Source organism: Pezoporus occidentalis, unplaced genomic scaffold (assembly GCF_034315485.1).
Source record: "Pezoporus occidentalis ecotype Australia unplaced genomic scaffold, CSIRO_AGI_Poc_V1 ctg11, whole genome shotgun sequence".
Classification (NCBI taxonomy): Eukaryota; Metazoa; Chordata; class Aves; order Psittaciformes; family Psittacidae; genus Pezoporus; species Pezoporus occidentalis.
In genome coordinates, this window is record NW_026912886.1 from 176,260 (window position 1) to 192,136 (window position 15,877).

Here is a 15,877-nt window from a genome sequence, read left to right on the forward strand (position 1 = left end):
CTTTGGTTCCTGAACTTCAAAGAATTTAAATAACAGTAAGCCAAAACCAATCACTTTTCAAAATAATGTATTGCCATACTGTGTACAAGCACTATACATAGGCTATAGCAGTATGCCAGTATTTATCTTGGCAGTGACAGGGATAAAATTGTGCAAGCATATTTGTTAAAATGGAACAAAAGTAACCATTTAACCTCTATCCCAGCATGCAGGTTTGCACTGACACTGTGTGGGGAAAGGGTTTGAGGGGGACAGTTGTCTGTAGTTCGCTTGTTCTGGAAAGCAAGAACCAGGAAATATTTAGTGTGAGCTCTGGAAGATTCTGGGTTTCATCTTCTATCAGAAGATATCAGACAAGAGGCAAAGTAATTTTTACTTTCTGTTTTGTGCAAGGAAGCAGTGTATGCTCTCATCCATTCTAATTTTGGAGCTATGATCTCACTTAGAAATAAGTTGCTGTTATTTCCCTTTCCACATCTGGATCTGTTTGTGAAAGAAAGGGCATGCATGAAATAAGGAATGTATTTTCTAAGAAGGGGAACTTTCTGTTTACATGAATCAACTGTGAAATGAGGGGATTCTCCTGCTTTGAGTATTGTAAGGAAGCTGGGCAGAAAATTAAAGAAGTGAAGTCCTGACAGCAAAAGTTTTGAGGATTTAGGAACTGATTGTGTGATTTGCTGCAAGATGTAATTACTGATAGCGAGGAGGAGTCATGGGTGCTCAGTAGGCAAAGAACAAGGCCATGCTTCACTAAACTGATGAGATAATGTAGCAGATCAGAGATAAGTGCTGGGACACTTAAACTTGTCTGCATGACTCAAGATAAGAAACTGGCAGCTTCTAAAGAGAATCAGTGTTTCCCCTGTATAACTCATGTTCTGCAAATGCCATTTGCCAACAAAGATGCTACCAGAAGACCAGCACCACTTTGTATCTGGGGAAGGAAATACTGAGCAGTACGTATGGAAGAAAACTTACTGACCTGTTGTTTAAACAGGATCAACTGTTCTTACTTTCCACATTTACTAACAGGGTGTTCACTTTGCACGGAGCAGAATCAGTCATTTTAGTCTTAAGAAAAATAATAGTAAAAAGAGAAACAAAAAGTCTAGCCTCAGTCTGCAACATCTAACCTGTCCTGTGAGTTAAGTGGGGAGAGAACTCCTCCCCCCCCCCCCCCCCCCCCCCCCCAGCTTCTACAACAAGTTACCCAAGTGTCTTTGCTAACTGGACACTGCTGTTTGCTTACTCAAGACATTTCTTATCAGTAGGTGGCATCCGGAGAGGAGGACTCGAAATGTTCTGCAATCCCTTATGTCAACACCGCAGTGAAACCCATGGACAGCCATGCTGAATACTCAGGTGCTTTATATCCTTTACGTCCTTCAGCATAGAATGAAAATTGTTTGGCAGATCAGACGGTTCCTTTTCATTAAGGAATTCATCAAGGCACTTAAAAATGAGGACAAAGTGAGTGAAGAGCTGGGAGTTTAGGATTTCTGGACAAACTGAACTTTCAAATTGTCAGAATTCAGTTGATGAACCTAGTTCATAAATAGCATAATCCTAATAAATATGCCACTGCAAATCTCAGCTCCAACAACTCTTTTGACAGCAAACCTTTCGTGCTCTACTTAAGGTTGAGAATGAAAAGCTGAATGCCATTAAATGTGGAACTGTGTCCCCCCATTTTTGGATGATTATGCCACATCACACTGTTATGTCTATTTGTACTCAGAGCGATAGGAATGTTTGATGGAAATAGGCAGATAACAGTTTCCAAACACAAAGAGAAATTGTGTAGCCCCTGTGGCCGTTTGATCTCTTCACAGTGAAGTTTGCTATTATAGTTCTCTGTTATTAACACTCGATCCTGAAACACACAGTTTGCCCTGTAGCCATTCACACGCCTGAACTCTGTAAGCTGCACCTTTTTACCTATTGCTGCCTGCATGTTCCATACTTTTCCCCATAAATAATGATTTGGAAATGATTTTTAAGTGCCCACCGACAAGCAGAGGAGCAAGGGGGTGGTAAGCAACACCGACCACCAGATAGTGAAGGCACCGTGTGCCCTATGCACTCTGTTGGTGCTGGACAAGGTGCTGAGGCAGAGAGGCTCGGACAGGGAGGCTACTGTTGAGTAGTCCGTTGCAGGAGAAGGGTTTTAATCTGACTGGGGGCTAGAACAGGGCGAAATCGTTTCTGATGTGGTTGCACAAGTATCGGAGCCCGGCAGCAGGGGCGAGGGCCGGCTCCCGGGGAGCAGCGCTGCCGGCAGCTGGGTGTGTTGGGGTGGTGGCTTCCACGTCAGCACCGGCCCGCTGTCCCGGAACAGGGCTGCACGGCGGCCGGGACCCCGCGGCGGGCAGCGGCACCGTGCTCGGCAGCCGGGGCGGGGCGGCCCCGGGCCTCCTGCTCTGCCCGCGGGCGGGGCGCGCCGGGCCGGGCCGGGCGGCCGCTGCCGCACTACAAGTCCCGTGAGGCGGCGCGGCCGGGCCCGCTCCGGCGCGGCGGGCGAGGCGGCGGCGGCGGTGCCGAGGGGATGCCGGCGGCGGGCTCGGAGGGGGAAGAGGGCCCGGGGGCGGCCGGCGGGGACGGCGCGGGGCCCGGCGGCCCGTCGGGAGAGCAGGCCGGCCCCGGAGCCCCGAAGCTCTGCGGGTACCTGCAGAAGCTGTCGGGCAAGGGCCCCCTACGCGGCTTCCGCAGCCGCTGGTTCGTGTTCGACCCTCGCCGCTGTTACCTCTACTACTTCAAGGGGCCGCAGGAGGCGCTGCCCCTCGGGCACCTCGACATCGCCTCCGCCTGCTTCAGCTACCACCAGCCCGAGGCCGGCGCTACCGCCGCGGGGGACGAGGCCGCCGCCTTCGAGGTGCACAGCCCCAGCGGCGCCGTGGCCGTGCTCAAGGTAGGCCCGGGTGGGAACCGGTCTGAGTTCCCGGCTCCCTTTCTCTGTGCCTTCAGCGCCGGGCGGGCCGGGGCAGGCGGTGTCCGGCCGTCCCCTGTCAAGCTCGGGCGGGACCAGCGCCTCAGGAGCGGGACTGGCCCCGCTGCGTTCGTGTGTCGTCCGAGAAGTCATTTCTCGAACGCAATACCAGGCTGTCCCCGGCGTTAGTTTTGTTTTGTTTTCCTTTCTGGTTCTGCTTTTAAAGCGCTCTTCTGAAGAGGAAGAAGCGGTTCTGGCGAGCGGGGTCCTGCGGGAGCAGCATGGGCTAGCTGCCCTGGTGGAGTGGGTTTGCTGGAAACGTCCGGGTAGAAGACGTGTTCCCCAGGAAATGTGGGGTCTGTGGGCTCGGAAGTTGAGCGGCAGTGGCAGGTTTTCATGTCGGGGTGTTTATTCTGAAAAGGTGGTGTATGGCAGAAGTCTTCATCTAGAGCGCGTTGGAGGAAGGAAGAGGAGGAGGAGGGAGAAACGTTTCCCGATGGCAGCAGAGGCTGCTTATCGTGTTGTCTTTGCAAGGACTCAGACTGTTACGGGGCAAGGGGTAAATCTTAGGATTTCCTTTATCGTCATGGCTAAGGGAAAGCAAAAAACCAGAACAATAACAAGGAGACAATTTCTGTGCAGTGAAGAAGAAACAATTTCTGATGGGCATCTGTTATTTTTGATTGCTATTAAGGCATACATTTACCACAAGGGATGTTTTTTGCACTGAGTGTGAATTTACACGTGAAAGGAGTGGTTTGGGGGGTCTTGGGTGGTTTTAACATCCTTAATATTAGAGAATAATCCAATAATCCATGAAACAGCAGAACTTCCTGTTGAATACTGAAAAAATATCTCTCGTGCATACTCACTTCACAGTGGGGATTTGAGTGATGATAATAAATGCTGAGGGTGTAGGACAATGTCAAAATAAAGAGTCATTAAACCATAGATTCAGCCAGGTTGGAAAAGCCCTTTAAGATCATCAAGTCCAGCTGATCCCCAGCACTGCCAAGGCCACCACTAACCCATGGCACTGAGGCCTCGTCTCCACGGTGTGTGAACACTTGCAGGGACGGTGACTCCAGCACTGCCCTGGGCAGCCTGTTCCAATGCCTGAGCACCCTTTTGGTGATCTTATTATTGTACTGAACAATAAGTTGTTTAACTGGAACACTAATATGATAATAATTTGATTTGGTTAAGGAAAAGCAAACTGTGATCAGCAGTTTTGCATGAAATCGTGTAAAAGCTGCCTTTTTCTTTGCGTAACCATAACTAAAATCATGTGTTGGCCTGTATAGCCTGTTACAGAAGTTAAACTGTAGACTTGGTCTAAGCCTTGATTTTTGATAGTTTGAAGGGGGTGTTTTGTTTGATTTTAATTAGTATCTAATGATTTTTGTGTGTCAGTCTCCAGGAAGCTGCATAATGTGGGTCTTGCTTAAAGGGCTCTTTTTGAATAGGAGGGCCTTTGCTGAGAAAGGTGTAATTTAGGGTTAGGATTGTAGTGGGCAATAGTATATGCTACCTGTGTAGTAAGTACTCAGTCTGACAAACAGCAGTCTAGCAGCAGCTTTGAGTGTCTTCTGGAGTCATGAAGCTACAAGTCAGACACAACAGCGATGAACAAGTGGAGGAAACAGTTTTCGAACCTGCATAGGCTGAAGCTCTTTTCAAGATTCTCTTACAGGGACTTAGAAAAGGTGCCTGTGAAGGGAGTCAGGGGTCAGGGTCATTCCTGTAATTAGCAGAAAAGTAATTTTGTATCTTCTGGTATTGTTACAATGCTCGCCCTGAAGCAGCCAAGTGATTGTCCCTAAAAGTGCTAGGGAACACATGATAGGAGTTCATATAATAAGAAATTTCCCTGCCCATGGCAGGGGGTTTGGAACTAGGTGATCTTAAGGACCTTTCCAAGCCTAACTGTTCTGTGATTCTACATTAATGAAAATCCTGAGGAATGTTGCTGGACCAACCGGCCTTTTGTGGCCATGTGATCAGAATGGACCTTTGAAGGTCCCTTCCAACCTAAACTGTTCTATAATTCACCAAAGGGTAAGGCTTTTGCAGCTGGAATTAATTTTCTTCTACCCAACGTGATGTTTTTAAAGGCCTTAAAGAACTGTCTTTCAACTAAATTACGTAGACATAGAATTAAGAATGAATTCAAGATGTTAAACTGGAAAACCAAATAGCAAAAACCCAACAACTCCCAACCTCACTGACAGAGCCAGCCCCTTTTGAAAGCAAATATGATTTAATTTATCAAGAAAACATTACACACACAGCACGAGGAATAAAGTCAAGTCAAATGTCGTCTTCACCCTGTAACTCACATGCCTCGTTTTCCTCAATTTGCTTCATGTTCAGAATTTCCAGATCTTGTGATCTGGTCTTTCCCATTCAGTATTATCAGCTGAGAAGAGCAATAAGAAATAAGCAACTGGAATTCCAGATTGAAATGATGGTGCTGTTGAGGAATGCACGATTTCTTCATAATGCCTTGGGTTTTTTCTTAATGTAATGATTTCATCATTTGGATTGCTCAGTCTTTGTGATTTAGTGGGAGCTGGGGACTCTATGATACACTTGGAGTTTGTTTCTCAAATTGGTAACAATTTCAGGAAAAATATACTGTAGTCTTTACAGCAAATAAGGCAAATTGTTCACAGCTCAGAAATGCAGATAGCCAGCCTGGCACGTGCATGATTGTAGCTTTTCTATATAGTTCCAAGAATTGAAGTACATTAGAAGAAGCTAAGTCTGGAAAACCTTTTCTATTTAACATACATAACAGGTACCACCACTTTAGGTAAAGTAGCAGAGAAAATTGTGTACTTCATGAATTAGGAATACATTATGATTGAGAATATTTTCATGGAGAGGACCTGATCCTGCAAATACTTGCTGTAACACAGAATGCTGATAATACAGTCAAGCGAGTGTTTGCCCGTGTTTGCACAGTGAGGTCTGTCACTAGGGCAGAAAAGAATTAGCATTATGAAAATACATAACTGAACAAAGGGGTCAGTTCTCATTTATTGTTAAAGCAGTGTCTTGTAGTGACACAGTTCACTGGCTTTTAAACCAAAGAAACACTGGCCAATGTGTATGTGGTCACTTCTTTGTGAACAGAGGTGAACTGGGAGGAGAAGGGAACACAGACTGTTTAGACTTCTTAAAGAGAAAAACTTCTGGGTTATTGGCCAAGTTGTAAGCGTTCCAGACGTGGCAGATTTTGGAGGCCAAACCTGCTGAAATCAGAACTTTTTAGGAGCTTTTATTTGAATTTTCAATAATATTTAAGGACGTGGCAGTGGTTAATAACACGGTGCTTCAGCTTAAACAGTATTGCCTTAGGACAGAGCACCATTAGGGCCTAACTCAGTTCAGGAGGTAGCTCAACAGTGAAGGTAATTTTTCTGAGCTGATCTGTGTTTTAAACTCGCTGGTTAGTGGTTGCAATGCTTTAGCTAAAAATTGGGCTGCCCTCCAAAAGAAAGCCTTCTGGCTCCAAATGTGCGGTTGGGCATAGCAGGATTAGTAAATGTTCAGAAATGCAAACTTTCTGGTGGTGATCCCTGTTACTGAAAAAGCTGGAGGGAGAGTTTGTGTTCAGGAAAGGATTGTGGCAAGAGTTTCCAGGAGTTCCCTCAAAATGGCAAGTCTGCTTGTTGCGTTTCTTTGGACCTGTTCTGAAAGTGCTTAATATTGGCATTATGTGTTCTATCAGTGGCACCAGGTAGAGGATGCCAGTGCATAGTTGTTTTCCCCAAATAATTCTTCTGTTTGTCATGTGTGCATCACAAGAAGGCAGTTCCTGCAGCATCCTTAGTGGGGGAATACAGGGGAGTGGGTTTAAGTGAATCATACTGATTTTCCATCATTTAAGGAGCATGGAAGTGCTCCTTTCATTGACAGGTAAGGTGAATTAAAAACATGTTTGCAAATTTGTCTCTTGTGTAGGAATAGGGGAAGAGCAAGACTCAAAATAGTCTGTGTGTGGTTGGGAAAAAATTCCATTTCAAACAACCAGCTTCAAAGATTAATTTTGTTTAAACAAAACTCAACAGAGGTTCTCAGGATACTCCTTTACTTGTAAAGTAAATAATTGAGGTGCCTATATAAACTCAGCAAAAGCTATTCAAAGGGAGTGGAAAACTTTGTGAGAGAAGTGTATGGGAAGGAAGGCACAGTGACAGGCAAGGTGCAGCAGCAGGGTACCCAGTGAATTCTTGGGAAAATTACTCAAGAGGGGTGGTGAAAACCTTGCACTGCTTTGCTCTCCTGTTTCATATGGAAGGACCATAACTTCTGCCTGACCCAGTAACAGTGACATTGCTTGTGAACTGAGGACGTGTATGTGCTGCTCAGCACAGAACAAGTGCAATGGGAATTTAAAAGCAACAGCAAGGAGTAACTGCAATAAAATCTATTCATGGTTTTCTAAAGACTTTTGGGGAGAAGATAATGGGGCAAATTGTGGGAAAGGCTCTTGAAGTTGAACCAGTCATGGGCAGGAGTTAATTGTAGGTATAACGTAGGTTGACCACAGGTGAATTGCCTCACTAGCTATGTTGCAGTAGCAAAGAACCACTTAGGTGCTATATCCTGTGCTAGTGGAAACTCTTCGAATTGGTGGTGGTTTTCTGCTGGAGCGCAGTAAAACATTGCTTTACAAGGCCTGTGTGCAAGTCTGCCTAAGGGGAATGTACCAGAAATGAAGACTTACCACCAGATAAAACTCCAAAGGAAATACTTTTGTGCTAGAAATAGGGGAGTGTCTTTCTCTGGTTTCTGATGAACTTGCTTGCACAAGCACTCCTTGCTTTGAAGCCATTTGCTGTAGGATGTTGTGGATCTTAAAGCTCATACAGGCACAAAAAGCCAAATTGTAATATAAAAATCTCTCTTTAGGATTGCTAAACATGAAGCTGGCAGGTTGCTGAGCCAGGGAGAGCACCCTTGGAAAGCATCAGGTGTTGTTTGCCTCCATGCTTAAGCTCTGCCTTGTAATTAGCAGCTCTCAAGGTCAACACATGATGGTAAATGGATCTTCAATTTGACCAGCTCAAAAGTGTTCTCATCAAAAACAGGTCTGTGCTGTTTGTGAGCTTCCTACAGCACATACTGGACTTCCTCTGTCAGGAAATCTGAGTTGTTTGCTGCTCTTCTTTCTTTTGCAGCTGTACCCCTCACCCTCTTCAGCTGTGATAAACAGAACAGAAAGCTATTAGAAATTAAGTGTCTTTAGAGAGTAAACACAGTCATTTGCCCAAGTACTGAGGGTTTTTGCTTGGTAATGCCACCAAGCACTTTGGGAGAAGGTAGGAGAAAGACTGGCTAAAAGGTAGGCACCTTGTGCTTACAAGCCAAAGGACTTGGGTGGGTGTCTCTTCCCAGGTGTTAACTTTTTGTTCCTGAACATACCGTGTTGCTAATGTTATGTGCTTGTTCTAGACTGGTGGTTGAGGACCTAGGTCGGAATAAAAATGAGTTTTCCAAGCTAGCGCCTGCAGCTGTCAGTTAGCAGCACTTAGTCTCTTGTTGATAGACTGCCATTTGACACACTTTGGAATGAATCTCATAGCTGTGATTCTTACTGAAGCTTAAAGATGCGTTTGAATTCTTGCTCACTCATTATTTATTCATGTGAATGACTGCAAGCTTGCAGATTAAGTATTCATGTTGGGGTTTTTGGTGTTTTAAATGTGACCTTCCTATACAAGTTGGTTAGCTCATGGGCTCGTCAAGTAATGCAGGATGTAGATGTAGTTGTTAAAGTAGGAGGTATTGCAATGCATTATTAATTTGTTGGTTTCTGCTGGTAATAAACCAAATTTAGAAAAAGAGAATGGGAATTGTCCTGGGTGTGTATGGGACCTTTTTGTCCCCCATAATACAGATATGTATTTATATTTAAACAACACTTTATGCAAAAAATAAAGGAAGCTGCTGCGTTTTCTAATGTTTGAATGTAAAACTGGAGGAAAAAAACCAACATGTGGCTACTTTAAATGGCAAATGGGTTTGGCATGCCAGCCAGGGATGTGAGGTTTGCGCTTAGTACATTGCTGTGTATTTCTTTTAAATCATACTGGGTTTGGTTGATGACACGTTGATGGTCTGCTCATGATCTGTGTTGGGGTTTTTTGTTGTACTTGGAATTACTGTGTTCGTATACCAAAGATACGCAGTGATCTCATCAGTGCTGTGGTTCTTTGTGTTGTAGGCTGCAACTCGTCAGGATATGACATACTGGCTTCAGGAACTTCAACAGAAGAGGTGGGAATACTGTAACAATCTTGACGCAGCAAAAAGGGACAGCCGGACGTCCCCTACACCAAGTGACCTTTCCAAAGGTCTTGTTGCCAAAGACAACCCTGGTAGGTTGAAAGTGTGAATAAAGACAGGCTGTATGTTTGTGTTCAGTGTCAGTTAATCAGTACAGGGCACAGCACTGGCATAGAGAACAATCTTAAGAAGATCTTTGTTGCGTCTCGTTATCAACTAACTCTATGTAAAGTTTGCATATGTTGATGGTGCTAAAATTATTTAACATAAATGTAATTATATGTGATTTCCTGAAACCTGCTGATTTCTTTAAAAATAGATTTTTAGAAATGAAGTGAAATGGAGTAGTCTTATTAAGTGGCAAAGTACAGTTTAGATAAGTTATCTTTTTAGTGGTTGCAGTATCTTGACACCTTTTAGTGTGTTAAGTATTCTGGGGTGTAAACTCCAGTTTTTAATAGGAACAGGTACATTTTGCATTCTGAATGACCACACTTCGTTCCCAAAAAAGGATCTATCTGACACTGATAAAAGTTTCCTGCCTTTAAAAACTGGAAGTCTCTGTATTTTCAGTCTCTGTAATACCTTCAGCCAAGCAAAGTGTAACTTTAGGCTAGTATGAGAGTTGTAAAAATGTATCAGTGTATTATGCAAGTTGAATTCTGTGGTTTTTACTCCATTGCGCACTCACTTCTGAGTTGTTTCATTCCTGAATCATTACAGAAATGGATTGCTTGCTGATTTCTGATATCCATAAATAAGAGTGCACAAAGTCCTGTTCTGTGCCAAGTTAGACATTAGTAAAGCTCTCTTGGGTTTGAACAGTCTTGAGGTCAGACATATTTCATCAACAGACTAATTTTGTTGATTTCAATTTGTTCATACGTTAAAATCAGAAATGTTAAGCTGTCTTCTTCCCCACCCTTATCTCCCCTCCCCTAGTTCAATCCTGTGCTGCAGGATTGTCCTCTAACCCAGTTTACTGCTTTCATTTGAGAGCAGTTTGCTTCTGGCTGCTTGCTTAACGACAGCTGGTTTGAGAGCATGTGGTTTTGTAGGGGCTGAGCTTGATGTTTCAGCTACACCAGTCTAACAGCTAGTCACTGCTTAAAGAAACTCCTGGCTCTCCCTTGATCTAGCTCCTTATGCTAGTGCAGGGAGCACAGCTAGCAGGAAATAATCTTTTTCTCCAGCTTAGCCCTTGGCCAGTGCTGCTTCCTCAAGTGGTTTATTGTAGGGACAGATGAGCACCAGGAACAGCCCAAGAGAATTGTTGGGAATGCCAAGTGAGGTGGTTTGAGACCATCTTTCTGGCAGCAGACAGTCTGGTTATCAGCTTGTCAAACCATGTGCTGGAAGAACGTATGTATTTGTGTGCAGAAATCTAACAGCTTGCAGTGTTGGAAAGGGTAACAAGCTTTTGCTTTTTCAAACCATTGCCTTTCTACCTTCAGCCTCTCATTCTCTGCTCTGTAGTCTCCCTTTTTGCATTTGGTGGTTTGTCTGACCCTGTGCTGAGTTGGTTGAGTTCAAAGTTACCCAAAAAGGAAGGTTTTATTTTTCTTTTCTTTTCTGTTTTGTGCTAAATTAAAGAGTGGAATATATTTACTGTGCAATCAGGTGACTTCCGGAGCTGATGGAAGGGAGGAAACAAGACATAGTGGTTAAATACAGGAAGGCAGAATAAAGGATTAGGCAGAACTGCCCTCTTTTGGCAGCAGTGTTGGATGAGACCAACTGAAACATGTAACTTGGCCCCCAGATCTCTACTTCTTTCTTGTTTGTGCTACTTCCCCTGGAGCTTAGGCACAATGTGATGTTAACCTACTCACACTGTACTCCAGAAGTTTCCTATAGAGCTGGGGGACCCTTAGGGCTCTGAATCCTTGTTGGTGACTGAAGTATGTCTCTTGTGAATTGCATTTCATATGTGCTCTATACTGGAGCAGAGAAATTGGTTTGTTTTGCTAGTGCTTGAGTATAGATGCTATCACTAGTGCTTTAAATGGGGAAGTAGTCTGTCTTCAGTACAGAAACCAAATAGCTCGTTCTAGCCTTGCCTGTTTTGCCATGTCACCCATCCCTGCTCTGTGGAGAGCCTTGACAAGTTTTAGAGCATTCAAAGCAGTAACAAATACTTCAAAACATTTTTCAAAGTGGGCTTTGGGAAAGCCACTGTTATGAAAAAGATTCAGTAGCGTTTGTCATGGAGCTGCCTCACTGCCATGGAAGTCACATAGATTTATTCTTTATAGAAGATAGGATTTATTCTTTATAGAATATGTAAAGATTTATTCTTTATAGAATATGGTTTTTTTTCCCCCTTGGCATTGATCAAATGCTGTTGCAGTTTTTATCATCTCAATTCTTAATTATGCTGTTCCTTGCCTCTCAACTTGCATTAATAAAAGTGGTATGTGATGTCTTTATGAAATGGTTGTGTTTTGAAAGGAGTTTAAAAACAAGATCACTTTTTTTTTTTTTTTGTGGTGACTGCATTAGTAACCACGTTCTTCTTGTGCTGTATCTGTTATATAGGCCATACCTCTAATGGGTCAGCTGGCCCATGTAGGCACTGAGCAGCCTCAGGAAGTCAGAGGATTTCAGCCAGAGTGCTTAGCCTGTCTGCTAGAGGAAATGCATTTATAGCAATTTAGCTCTTGAGCAGTTGATTCACCTGGGCCATACTAGAAAGACATTTTGTAGTCTTGTCAAATCATACAGGTAGAGGATGAAACAAGCTGTAAGTAATACAGCAGAATGCTGGTATTCCAGCCTGGTTTTGGGTGCCCAGAGTTTTCTGGTGTGGGTCTTCTTTTGGGGGTGTTTGGGTTGTGATTTTTGCTTGTTTTTTGTTTGTTCTTAGTGCAAACCTAATTTATCAGACAGTGACTGTGATCAGAATTTTTATCTAACTTTGAAATTGTGTTGAGCTCAAACAGCCAAGGTCCAAAAGAATTTGGAATTTAGTTTGGCCAATAAGGCACTGCGGAAGTTTCTGTCAGCACTGTTCATAAAATAAGGCAGTGTGATTTGTACCTGTATTTGAAAGGTGACATGATATACTTCTGTTTCAGACACCAGTTTCCAAGGGTTTGAGACATTGATCTTTTATGTTTGTTATTCTTTATCACAGAATGTTCTTTCTACTTCTAATCTTCAATATGGCCTAAATAAAAGTGCCTATCTGCTGAGTAACTGGAGGATACAGCTTGCTTAAAGATGGGCTTGCTGCTTGTGCCAGATCATCATCAGAACAAAGACTGAAAGGCTCACCAGTGATAAAACAGGACACTGTGATTTCCCAGGGTTTTTCCCTTCCTGCAGAGAATCGCTGAAGTCAGAAGCCTGTCAGTGTGTTACTTCAGGCTTGAGTCAGCAGTTACATTAGAAAGTGTTCTCAAAACGTTTTAATCCATTTTAGCAATTTGTGAATGACATGGAGAAGACTCTGAAAATTAAATCTGAGCTTGCTTTTAACTCAGCTGTTCAGAGGGTTTGTGGAAGGCCAGAAACCACTTGATGCTTCTCTATAAAGCTTTTGCTGTTCATAGTCCACCCCATGTTTTTTCTATTCCCTCTGCTTGCTGGAGGAGGGGTGAGGGAGAAAGCAAGCTATCCAGGATAATGGAAGCACTGAAGTAACATATATACTATAGATTGTACAGTATGTGTTGGACAGTGTAGTGTGTTGGACACTTGGCTAGCACTGTTGGATCAGCTTGGATCCCCTGAACTTGACTAGCTCTGGCTCAGGACTAGCTCCAATTTTTGGCTGGTTGCTGGGAAGCCATTCAGAGCCTCCATGAGTTTGCTGGCATGTGTGCAGTGCACGGCTGAGCTGCACAGCTCTGTGCCTCATCTGTACACAAGAGACTTGGGCTGGATGAATTTCAGCGTAGCTGTATTCAGCTTAACCAGAGCTAGTAAATCCTTGCTGACCCAGCAGGACTCTGAGATGTCTGCAGTGCCCATGTTAACGTTCTTGGTTCTGGGAATGCTCAGGCTGGATTTGCACAGAGCTGGCTCAAGTTTGTAAAGCTCATTGACTTGCAGGAGCATTGCCACTTTTAGGATGAAGCACACCCCGAAAGCTGTGTCACAGTATTCTTGTGGCACTGTTCCTGACTTAGGAGTTTTGATAGACCTGAGCTTGTTTTTATGGCTAATTTTTATGGCTTTATAGCTGCTTAAGGCTGATGAATCAACATTGGCTGAGATCATAAATCACTCATGAAATAACGCTTCATGAACATCACACGAGTCCTGCTCTCAGAAGGATGTGGCTGCGGTGAGAGCTGGCTGAGGAAAACACTTTGCTGTTTCTGAAGTTCATTTGAACAGAGCATTTTATGAAGTTATGTTGCAATTTAAAATAAAACCCGACACCCGAGCTACGTTTCCAGCACATTACTAGCAGGCTTAGTAGAATGTGACTTTATATAGGCACTGCTCTTTGACTTACTGAAAGTTTTGCCTGTTTTTCTCTCTCTCTCTCTTTTTTCTTTGTTGTTACCATAGATTTGAGTATCCTAAGTCAAAATGCTTCAGCAGAGAGAGCTAGAAATATTCTAGCTGTGGAAACTTCTCCTACAGACCTGGTGGGGGAACAAGCAGCTTCCCAACCTGCACCAGTCCAGCCAAGTGCCATCAATTTCTCGCTTAAACAATGGAGTACCGAAATCAAGTAAGTTGGGGATGTGGGAGAAAGAGTTATCATGAGATTGATAGTTGCTGACAGAGACTGTTTCCTACTGAAGGTTGTGTGTATGTGAGGGCAGGGCTTTTTAGAAGAACTAAAGGTGATTGGGTAGATCAGTATGTTGGACTGTATCTCTTCAAGTAAACCGTTTCTTTATTCTGCTTACTTGTTTGAAGGGCATAGCTGAACGTTGTGTTGCATTACTGATACCTGAAAGGGAGACTCAAGTCCTGTAACACACTCCTAGTGATGGCTTTGCTCTCTGAACCTAAGCAGGGATCTGGGAGTTGTATTCTCAGCTAGTACTCAGTCTTCATTGTGTAATGGAGCTGCTAATTATTTGCTCCGAGTCAAAGGATATTACAGTGCTATTAGAGAGCAGGTCACAAAGCAGAGCTGTAGCTGTAGCTAACTAGACTACATCCCTCTTGAGCTGCAGGTAAAATGTTCTGAGTTAAACAGAGTCCTTTTAAAGCTTTCTGGCTAAGCACAGAGATCTGAGAGGTTACACAGTGTTGTTGGCTTTGGGTACTGTGTAGACTATCATTTAAATTCTAGAAAAGATGACATATGGCTGGATTAAGCAATATGTCAATCCTGTTACTACATGTCCTGTTTAAACTGGCAATCTTGTATGGTTTTATGGGTTTGTGTAGCTACTTTGCTTTGGTAGAACTTAAATTTGGTCGTGATAGAAGGACAGTAACACGAAATGATTTATGTTAGGTGAATTCTGTATGCTTGGAATGAGAGTTCCTGGCTTTTTAGAGATTTTTACTTGAATGTATTTTTTTCTTTCTAGATGAGATGCTTTGGGGAAGTTGGGGTAGAAGGGTAGTGTCAGGGGGAGCCGCATAGAGTTGCCTGGTTGCTGTTTGTTAAGGCAGCAGTGGCATTGAGGTTTGGTTAGTGGGAGGGAAATGCTTCTGGTGGCGGTAGCCCAGTAGGTATTGTAGCACGGTATTCAGGAGCTGGCCTTTCTCTGTATAGCTGTGATCCTGGTGGCTTGGAGTCCTTGCAGATCTCTGGGAATAAACATGTAAGAAAATTTAACACTGAAGCTCTTTCAGGTTCAATCCCATCCTCCTCCATTCCATTCTCTCCGGGGTTGTTCAGCTGCAGTGGTTCATCTGTCCTGTTCAAATGTTCCCGGGAAAAATACCATTTGAAGTATCTACTAACATGATTTTTCTCAATGCTGTGGGTTGTTTTGTTTTTTGAGCTACGTGTATCTTTTATTTATGCAAAATATAGCCATGGAAACATACTGTATTATAGTAACTTCAGTTTATATAAGCACAAAAGAAGATTTAATCCAAAGCATTGAAAAATATGGAATCATTAGGTTACACGATCAGGTCTTGTGTAGTTTGTCTGATGGTTCTTGTCATACTGTGCACAGGAAAATAAATGTTGCTGTGTTAAATTCAACTCCCTACTATTAATCTTAACAGGAGGCAATGGAGCAGCGAAGCAGTGCTACTTCAGTGCACCTATGCAGATCTTTACAAACCTTGGCCTCAGCTAGGATCATTCATGGGCTGAACAGCAGTGTTTGAAGAAGCTTGTCTTGAAGTCATTGGACTTCCTGGTCCTTGCAATGTTCAGACAGGCTTCAAATGCTGAAGCTGACCAAGGGCAGTTGTGGAGCTGCATGCTAAGAGATCTGCCACTATTCAGAGGACAGCTGTAGGGGTGCTAGGTGACACTTAGTAATTTTGAGTGCCTTAGGAGATACATCAGTCATCACCCAAATTGAGCTGTTTAATTTGAATGGAAGGTCTGAACAGTAAAGTGAGGCTTCTTGCTCCCAGCAGAAATTGTGTTTCTTTCTGCAAGAAGATGTAATGGGTAGTGTAATTCAAACTTTGTCAAGTTTGCAAATTGGTTGTTGAAATAGTTTTTATTAATAACTTCTAGGATTATTTTTTAACTGTGTTTGCTTATTT

The 15,877-nt window shown here is 43.4% G+C and overlaps 1 protein-coding gene across 2 annotated transcripts in view; it reads left to right on the forward strand.

Annotated features, from left to right (window-relative positions):
• The first annotated feature begins 1,335 nt into the window (after positions 1 to 1,335).
• Positions 1,336 to 15,877, forward strand: part of TBC1D2B (TBC1 domain family member 2B) — a 32,343-nt gene continuing 17,801 nt past the window's right edge. The window contains exons 1-3 of one of the 2 annotated variants that reach the window (XM_062625869.1): positions 1,336 to 1,365; positions 9,165 to 9,318; positions 13,748 to 13,913. In XM_062625869.1, coding sequence (XP_062481853.1) covers positions 1,351 to 1,365; positions 9,165 to 9,318; positions 13,748 to 13,913 — 335 coding nt within the window. In that variant the 5' untranslated portion in view covers positions 1,336 to 1,350. Of the gene's footprint in view, positions 1,366 to 2,507; positions 2,912 to 9,164; positions 9,319 to 13,747; positions 13,914 to 15,877 lie in introns of those variants that run through there. The other variant, XM_062625860.1, reaches the window with a different exon arrangement.